At 44.4% G+C, this 9629-nt stretch overlaps 1 protein-coding gene and 1 pseudogene across 5 annotated transcripts; both read left to right on the top strand.

Moving 5' to 3' along the window:
• Positions 1-309: 309 nt before the first annotated feature.
• On the top strand, positions 310-2997 carry LOC119316557 (annotated as a pseudogene).
• A 145-nt stretch (positions 2998-3142) lies between these two features.
• Positions 3143-9423, top strand: LOC119316555 (glycerophosphodiester phosphodiesterase GDPDL7-like). 5 transcript variants are annotated; one of them, XM_037590883.1, is made up of 10 exons: positions 3143-3442; positions 4204-4340; positions 4471-4767; positions 6702-6811; positions 6908-7406; positions 7599-7637; positions 7730-8017; positions 8102-8241; positions 8327-8807; positions 8977-9423. In XM_037590883.1, the coding sequence occupies exons 2-10, from the start codon at positions 4241-4243 to the stop codon at positions 9270-9272; spliced, it is 2250 nt and encodes a 749-aa protein (XP_037446780.1). In that variant the 5' UTR covers positions 3143-3442; positions 4204-4240; the 3' UTR covers positions 9273-9423. The 5 variants fall into 5 exon arrangements, with proteins under 5 accessions (XP_037446780.1, XP_037446777.1, XP_037446776.1 ...); XM_037590880.1 differs by having other exon boundaries at positions 4223-4340; XM_037590879.1 differs by lacking the exon at positions 3143-3442 and adding an exon at positions 3696-3823 and having other exon boundaries at positions 4223-4340.
• The last annotated feature ends 206 nt before the right edge of the window (positions 9424-9629 follow it).

A 9629-nucleotide genomic window follows, 5' to 3' on the forward strand; every position in this document is an offset into this window, starting at 1 on the left:
GATCTGCCCCCTCCTTGTTGCGGCGACTGAATTGAATAAGTGGCAACCCTAACAAATAATAGCTACGTCCACTTTTCGTGCCCCCTAATTACGGGCAGGTTTTAATGATGGTTTACATGTCCTGTTTTTTTTGGACGTATTGAGGGTACTAATCAACGATAAAACTGGCATGCGAGGTGGAGGGACGAAACGGGGCGGGGTGAGGTGAGGGTGAGCCATAAGCGGAAGTGGGACTAAGCGACCTAAGACAGGAGATGGATCCTTACTCTTTTTTTGGTAGTAGAGAAGAGATAATTTCACTAAAACTATGCGAGGAGCGTTGATCAGCTCATCCGACGGCCACGAATCCTTGAAGGCTGAATTGGTTCATCATCGGAAGCAGAAGCAGGGAACGAGCGATCCCCTCCCGGACACGACGCCCCTATCGGTCGCTGCTTCCGGTGCCGCGTGTCAGCGTGCGCAAAGCTCGCCCTCATCGCCGCCGCCACCGCCGCCGCCGCTCAACCCCATCCCGCCGGCCCCGCCCCGTTCCATGGCCGCCAAGTGGGCCCAGAAGACCGTCGTCATCCCTGCCCAGCGCCGCGGCTGCCACCTCATCACCCCCAAGGTTTATTCGCCCTCAATCTCACCCGAGCCGCGCCTCACCTCGCCGCCTCGCTCGTACAATCCAGAGCTTTCATCCTTTTGCTGATCGCGATTCTACTGCTGTTATGTCGAGCGCTGCAGATTTTGAGGGAGATTGAGGGCGATCTCTCCGGGTTCAAGTGCGGCTTTGGCGCATCTGTTCCGTACGTACAGATACACCTAACTGAATACGATCTGCTCCTTCTCGTTTAGAGACTTCAGCGTCCAGCAAGCTGTATTATGCTAGACGGTTTTCTATGTAGAAAGTGAGGTTTTTCTTAAACAGAAATAGATGTGATGGAAAGTTGCTGCACTGGGCTTCAATAGCTTGGTCAAATTTACTACCAGCCTTGGGGTTTGGTGCTTACTACTCCCTCTGTTCACAAATATAACATGTTTTGGATATTTCAATATGGACTACATACCGACTGAAATGAGCCAACGAACACACTAAATCATGTCTATGCATATCTGATTCACAAAAAAGCTAGAACATCTTATATTTGTGAACGGAGGGAGTACAATGTTAATAAGATTATGTTAGCTTGTATAGCATCATTACGTGTTTTTCGGGCCTTAGGGAGGGTTTCTTGTCTGTTGTACTGTAAAGAGTGTGTGTGCACAATTGTTAGGGAAGGAAAGCTTTGTGTGTTTGTCGAGAACTCAGACCTGTATCAAGGTTTCTTGTTTTGAACATGGCTTACATCATTTGGCACTGTTTTGTTTTGAATAACTTTATGGAAGTTCAGTATCAATAAATAGCACCATAATAAAATGGAGCACGATAATTAAACCAAAAGTGAGCACAGGAGCAAGACATCAGGATTCAGGAGTGAAACTTTATTGTAGACAGGTGAAACTAAAATATCGAATTGTCACCAATTAAGCATGTAGAGAACGATGCAATATTTTTTTTGTATGCATGTCGATAAGCTGATAACCGTGTAGAGCACACATACTCGAGGTATTTTGGCAGTAATGAAATTCCTTCGCTCTGCAGTGCAGCACACAAGTGCTTCCCTGACCATCAATGAGAACTATGACTCTGATGTACAGGCTGACACCGAAACATTCCTTAACAAAATTGTCCCAGAGGTCAGTGCTTTGATTTTTTTTCTTGTCTTATTCCAAAGTGTGAACACTTGCGTGTTGCTTCACTGTGTGTTGATTATTGCCAGGGCCGCTCTGCTCCTTGGAAGCATACTATGGAAGGTTAGTATTGTTATGTGTTTGGGTTTAGCTAAACCAGCAGAGGCTGCTGCACTTTAAATTACAGTGGCATGGCGGTGATTTGATTAGTGGAGACCGTACTAGTCCCTTTATTGCATTCAGATGATCAGATCATAATACTTCAGTTCTATTTCCAGGACCGGATGACATGCCAGCACATATTAAATCATCAATGTTTGGTTGTGCTCTGACGTATGTGTTTGCTACCTTCCTTTTTCTCCCATTTCATTTCTCTGCTACTTTGTCTAAAATAATAATAAGCTCTATTCTTGCTCTAAATTTCTTCAGAATTCCTATAACTGATGGACATCTCAACCTGGGCACTTGGCAGGTAAGAAAAATAAATATACATGTTCCAGAATTTATCATCTCTTACTATCTGGCCATTTCAGCCTTTGCTCATTAGCATATCATCATGGCTGTTTTGTTGTCACCTTTCAATCCTTAATACTACTCTCTTTATTGTTGGGTATGCCACAGCATGACTGGATTGCTTGCGTAGAATTCCCGGGTGAATGAAAAGTTATGAAATTGCAAGCAGTGTTGTATAGGAGGTTCATATTGACTATGCTTCGACTGAATTCAAAATCTATACTTAGTACGGACAAGCATCTTTGGTGTGCATTATAGTATCTGATGTTCAAGCTTAGTCTCAGTAAGAACATCAATAGTAGTTGAAACCCTGGGAAACGAACTGAACAGAAGAATCCATACTTATCGCAGATTGCATGTTTTGTTCTGGGATTGCAAAATCTCACCTGAACCTACTTTTTTCAGGGTATATGGCTGTGCGAACATCGCGATCATGCTAGTGCTCGTAAAATCGTGGTCACCCTCAACGGAATCTAAACGGAGTATTAGAAACCTGGAGGAAGGAGGAATGCTGGGCAGCTTTAAGCACCAGCACGGAAACTCAAGACATGAGAGCTTTGAACATGTCGTGTACGGGTCGTCGATCTTGTATGTATGAATGAGTGGTGCAAAATTTGAATAAATTGGGAGCCAACATGAGTGTTCAAAATGTGGACGTACCCAGCTGTTTGGATAGAAGATAAGAGTTTCTCGTCCATGTAGTTGAAGAAATCTGTCTTTTTTCACTTACATGAATGATGAAGAAATAAACATGCCTTGCAACTGCGGTGACATTTCAGATTGCTTTTTCCCCCTCCTCGCAGACGGATCGAACTGAACAAGTTGTTGAATCACTAGCCGACTTCCGGCGCTCTGCAACTGACGAAGTGACAACGGAGTGCAGGTGCAACGATGGGGTGGCACCATTCATTTGCAAGGCCACCGGGCACGAACGGACGCTCGAGCGTACGTCGAGAGAAGCGAGGCAAAAATCGTGGCGGAAGAGTTCACCCCCCAAATCCCGAATCCACTCCGAGAAGCCATGGCGGGCGGCGACGCCGGCTCCTCGCCGCCGCCCTCTTCACTCTGGACGCTGGGCTCCCCCGCAACCTGCCACTACCAAGGGCGCACCCGGACCTCTCCGTCGCGTCCGCGCCTGCATGCTCTCCCGCCTAACCCCGCGCTCGCGCTCCTCGATGCCACCGCGCGTCTTGGCGCCCACGGGCGGAGTTACGAGGTGAGAGCCGTTAAGAACTGTTACCATCCCCCTCCCCCCTCCCGTTTCAATTCCATGGCATTTTAAAGCAAGGCAGGCGAAAGAGGGGGCGTTATGTGCTTGCTTCCTCCCTATCCCTGACGCGGATGAGGAACAAGAAAGAAAGAAACTGCCGAGCACGAGAGCTATAGCTAGATAGACGGGGCCTCTTCTCTGAATCTAAATTAAGCAAGCACGAGCATGCCAAAGGCTGCCCCGTCCTCCTAATTTTAGACCCCTTTTTCTTCACCTTCGTCTCCGCTCCACAATCTCATATGGGGACATTTTGCGAGCCTTGGCTGGGTGGGGCTGGAGATAGATCGCCGCCTCCTCTAAATTTTATTTCCCGTCGTTTCATGTGAGGTGAGGCGCCGCCCTCCTCTCTTTTTTTCTTTCCCCCCGTTCGTTCACCGCAAATCTTCTTCTTAGCTTGGGATTAGAATTTGAGGCCTGTAATTTTTGCATGTCTGGTGAGACGGTGATTGATCGGGTTTGTCCCCTGCAACTGTGCAGCTACATTACATTCATCTTTCCTTGTAGCAGATCCTTCCATCTTCTGTTTCACACTTCAATCACCCTTTTGCATGCTTTTTTAATTTAATTCATGGAAATTGAGAGGATCAACCCTTCTGCCTCTTCATTTTATTCTTGTATTATTTTTGAGTGCATAGATATATCTCTTGTGTTGTTTTCCTTGTAAACAAATCCAAATGATTCTCGTGATTGCTTCTCCGGGGCTCAAGGGAGCGTTATGCTTTGCAGGGTGCTCCTCCTGGCTAAATGGGAGGTAGATATCCTCACATGCTTTTGATCCTCATACTCCTTCATGGAGCCAATGCCGCTATAGATGCTCCAGTAGAGAAATGGCAGACTCTGGATGGTAAACATCTTTTACCCTTTTTCTTCTCTTGCTCGACTTTCAATTTTTTCCCCACTCGATCAAGCATTTTGATTTGCCACCACACGGGCCATGTTGCCAAAGTGCTAATCATCCTATCATTGTCCTACAGGTCGTCCTCCTCTAGTCATCGCTCGTGGAGGCTTCTCTGGCTTATTTCCCGAATCAAGCAAGTTTGCGTATGAGTTTGCTATGACAGCTAGCTTGCCTGGAGTCGTTCTGGAGTGTGATCTGCAATTGTCCAGTGACGGTGTGGGCTTCTGCAGAAGTGGCTTAACGCTTGATAAGTCAACACTAATTGCTGAAATGTACCCTAAGAAGGACAAAACGTACAAGCTGGGTTTAGAAGATATTCATGGGTGGTTTGCTGTGGATTTCACCTCAGACGAGCTCATAAATAATGTCACAGGTATGCATGCAAAAACTCTTGAACCGTTTGAACTGCAAAGTAAAATATTCTATATTTTATCTGTGCTTCACGACGATTTGCAATGGTAAAGCATCAAAACTGTTAAACACTCGTCATTTTCTTCCATATTTGGAACACGTGAGATTGGAATTGTATCCTTGCCTTGTTGGAGCTGGTTTGCCATTTGAGCTCTTTTAAGATGAGACACGCCGACTTACCTCTTAGGACCTGTAAGAGTAGTATTTAATCCAAGCGGTCCATTGATCAAAGGCAGCTTTGGCTATTTGAGCATTCCACTAGCTTATAGCAAGTTCTTGTTCATGTTAAAACGGAAAGTTGTTTATGGACCTAATTATCCCTTCATAATCAACGATCTTTCATATATGCTAGTAAAGAACTAAAGGGACCAACATTTTTATTTATATTACATGAATGTATTGCAAGAACTATATAACTCAGCATACCTTTTCTCTTGCAACATCCAAAATGTATACAAAAGGGTCATTTTGTTCAATGTGTTTTGATGCTGTTTCTAATTTCCTAGGCCATACATCTAGACTAGGATTAATACTCGTAGCATTATTTTAGCACATGTGGCATCCAAAAAGAATATCTGTGATGTTATCTTTACATAACGTGTACCCCCTCCATTCCCATGAGTAGAGCGTAAATTTTTTCTCCAATTTTTCCGTTGAACAAGGCGCAGGGTGCGGCGTACACCCATTTCTCCCCAAACTACCCCTACTCTCTCGGTCTTATCTCCCTCAGTTCCAGTGATGTGCTGATCCTCCGCTCCATCTCTCCCCAATGGATAAGCGGTCCCTGCAGTGCTTTTGATATGCGCATCCTATGGGACGTGGGGGCCTTGCGAGGCGCTGTGTGGGTCTGTGGTACGAGAAGCAAGGTACAACAAGTGAGGATGTCATTAACTAATGCTAGGAGAGATTTTTTTTCTCAGGGGTAGCATGGGTCAGTTTCGTCGCTTGAGGACTCTCCTTGGGGTTAGCGAACGAAAAATTACGCCGTATTTATAGGAACGGAGGGAGTAGCAGCTAACACAATATATCAACAATGCAAGGACGGTCAAATGATGTGTGTTAATTAAATCCATCTGTTTCCTTTCATGCTTCGTGCGGTGTATATATACTACCTACTTGAGTTATTGATGTACACACATATTATTATTATTTTTTGGAAAGTTTCCAAGTATTAATGGATGTGTTACTAATGGCACACGGACTATTTACATAGTCCGAAGAAAACCTAACACATTTTTTTACACGGGAGCTAGCTAATCGTGAATCCAAAACTAGAATAGAACCCATTGATTGGCCTTGTTTATTTCCTTATTTATCACCACACCTTAGTGAAGTCCGTATTAACCCTATGGGACTATCTACTACTTCCTTCGTTTTTATTTACTTCACATATTAGCTTTGGTCAAAGTCAAGCTTTATAAACTTTGACAAAATTTATAGACAAAAATATTAACGTGTACAATTACAAATCAATACCATTAGATTCATTATTGAACGTACTTTCGCATCATATAAAATTGTTATCATAAATATTTATATTCTTTCCTATAAGCTTGGTCAAACTTTATGAAGTTTGACTTCAGTCAACTCTAATATGCAGAGTAAATAAAAACGGAGGGAGTATAATGCTAGTCATAGTGCGTTATGAGGTGCGTTATGTTACTAGCTAGTAAACAAACTTGCCTTGAGGTGCGTTATGTTACTAGCTAAGTTACTCCCACTATGGCCAGCCTAAGGTAATAATAATTTTAGCATCCCCACTGCCCCCACTAGTTCACACAGAACTAACGGCTCATATCAGTTTGGGTGTACCTTGAAATTCCTCTTTTCGTTTAGCTTCTGAAACTTTTGTTGTTGCGGAATATTGACGTGTCCTGTTGCTTGATCGTTCCTTAGTGATCCAAACTATTTTTTCTCGCCCAAGCACATTTGATGCCATGATGGGAATGTATACACTTGATGATATGGCTGGACTCCACCCGCAACAAATTTGGGTTAATGTGGAGGTAAATGGGATTTCACTAATATTCAGATGTTCACCAAGGCTCCCATATTACTGCACTATGTTTTCTATCTAATAAAGTTCGTGTTTCCTTTTGCAGTTCGATGGTTTTTATAGGGATCACAATTTAGATATCGAAGATTACCTATTAAAATTACCAAAAGATTATCCTATTGCCTACATATCCTCGCCAGATATTTCATTCTTGAAAAGTATTGGTGGAAAGCTTAAGGGCAGGGCTAAGCTGATTTTTCGGTGTCTCGCTGATAATGTTACCGAGACAAGCGTCAAGAAATCATATGGAGAAATATTGAAAGATCTGAAATCCATCAAGGCTTTTGCATCAGGAATTATGGTCCCCAGGAATTATGTTTGGCCAGTGAATAACAATCTGTACTTGCTCCCACCTACCAGTTTGGTCAAAGATGCACATGCCCTAGGGCTGGAAGTGCATGTAGGATCGTTTGCCAATGATATCCTTACGAGTTACAACTACAGCTATGATCCTGCTGCGGAATACTTGCAGTTCATAAACAACCCAGACTTCACTGTAGATGGTTTGATGACTGACTTCCCGCCCACTGCATCAGGAGCTGTCGGTAAGCACTGAGAACTATTCCATGTTGAAAAAGCCAAGTGCATATTTGGTTGATGCCTAGCATTGCCACAACTAACCATAGGGGTTGTCACGACAGGTTAATTATCACATTACGCATGATAGGAACATACTGATTACGCATAATTTCTCATCTTTTATTTGTTCCTTGATAACATCTTGAGGATCTTTGCAGCGTGCTTGGCACATAATGAAGCAAATGCTCTTGCTTCAAGTAAGCTGTTTTTTCTTTTCTTTATATATCGCAGTATGCACTTTGTTAACTCATCATCATCCTACGATTGACTAATTTCTCTATTCAATTAGATGGAGAGAGGCCACTCATTATAACGCACAATGGCGCAAGTGGCGTCTACGCAGGCTGCACGGACCTTGCCTACCAACAAGCAGTGAAAGATGGTGCCGACATAATAGATTGCTCGGTTCGGATGTCAAAAGACGGTGTGGCCTTTTGCCTGGGCTCTGCAGATCTCATTGCCAGCACGACGGCAGCAACCACTTTCATGACAAAAGTTGTTACTATCAGTGAAATACAGAGTAAATCAGGCATTTTCTCGTTTGATCTTTCATGGAGCGAGATCCAAAGCTTGAAACGTAAAGAACAGAACAATTAAATTATTTCTTCATGTATTCTTTCTTTCTCATGCACTAACATCTTGTTTTTGTTCATCTGATCAGCCGAGCTTACTGGTCCATTTGCTCAGGCAGGCCTGAAAAGAAATCCTGCAGCGAAGAATGCTGGCAAATTCTTTACTTTGCCCGAATTCCTTGACTTTGCCAAAAGTAGCAATGTCTCTGGTATACTGATCGAGATAGAGGTAGCATATCCTTTTCACTGAAGTTACTATTTGCTCATGTTATCCCCGTAAATCCGTTGAACTGAACATTCTTGGCTGAGAGCAGGATGCTCCATACCTTGCAACCAGAGGTCTTGGCCTGGTAGATGCAGTCTCTGGTGCACTGGTCAATGCCAGCTACGACAAGGAGAGCAAGCAGCAAGTGTTCATCGAGTCAGACGACTCCTCTGTACTTTCAGCATTCAAGAAGTTCCCATCGTTTAAGCGTGTTCTCACTGTTGGCACCATAATAAGTGATGCTTCCAAGCCTTCAGTGGATGAGATCAAGGAGTTTGCGGATGTAGTGATGGTGACCCGCGGTTCGCTCGTGAAGGTCAATGGCTTCTTCCTGACAGGGTTCACTAATTTGGTGGAGAATCTGCACGCTGCAAACTTGACGGTGCACGTCGGTCCGCTCAAGAATGAGTTCACCAACTTTGGGTTCGACTACTTTGCTGATCCGATGGTCGAGATCGCCACATACTCTGCTGCATTGGTCGTCGATGGAATTGTGACCGAGTTCCCTGCCACTGCAACTACATACTTCAGTAAGTACCTGTTTGACGCTATGCACATTGAAAAGTTTCAGATTGCAGCTACCCGAAAGAGCTTCTCAGCTCAAGCAATCCCAGCAACTTTTGTGAAGACCGCATCGGAGCATGACTTGCACTAGTTGCCAGAGTAACAGTCCTTGTCTCTTGTCTGAATGAATTGCAGGGAGCCCATGCAGTGATCCGACGAAGAACCTGACCTACACAATCATGGCTGCAGCACCCGGTGCTCTGGTGAGCATGGTCCCCCCAGGCGCGCTGCCCCCAGCGCTCCCGCCAGCACCCTTGCTGGAACCCGCCGATGTTCTCGACCCGCCGCTGCCGCCTGTGTCGGTGAGCGGCCCTCCGGAGGCGGCACCCAAAGTAGCTGACAGCAGCTCCTCTCCACACAGCTCCAGTGCCGGCAGTTGCTTCCTGGTAGCAGCTGGCATTGCTGCCTTCTTGTACTCGGGCTTCCATTGATCATCTATTGCTGACTGGCATTGTACTACCACATGATATCCTCTTATGTTTCCTCCTCCTCACACCCTGAACTGTTCTGTAACATATTGCTGTTTAAAGTAGATACTTCCTCACCAACCTGCACATAAGTACACACCTTTAGAAAGTTTCATCCCATGCATGCTTGAATCTGAACTCTCAAAATGTTTAGGGAACTGTACTTTTACTCCCTCTCTTCGAGGAACTGGAATTTACCACCTGAAGTAAAAACAGCAAACAAAACAGTTCAAATTAAATAAACTAAATAATCAATTTAGTTTTTTATGAACGAATCCATCTCATAATAAGGGCCTGATCGGAACAAAGGAAAAGTACAGG

Source organism: Triticum dicoccoides, chromosome 6A, assembly GCF_002162155.2.
Source record: "Triticum dicoccoides isolate Atlit2015 ecotype Zavitan chromosome 6A, WEW_v2.0, whole genome shotgun sequence".
Lineage (NCBI taxonomy): Eukaryota > Viridiplantae > Streptophyta > Magnoliopsida > Poales > Poaceae > Triticum > Triticum dicoccoides.

Excerpts from the sequence above, each read along its gene's own strand:
- LOC119316555 (XM_037590883.1), top strand. The coding sequence starts at position 4,241 with ATGGGAGGTAGATATCCTCACATGCTTTTGATCCTCATACTCCTTCAT. Across the intron at positions 4,341-4,470 it reads GAAATGGCAGACTCTGGATG|GTCGTCCTCCTCTAGTCATC; the intron begins GTAAACATCTTT and ends ATTGTCCTACAG. Across the intron at positions 7,638-7,729 it reads AGCAAATGCTCTTGCTTCAA|ATGGAGAGAGGCCACTCATT; the intron begins GTAAGCTGTTTT and ends CTATTCAATTAG.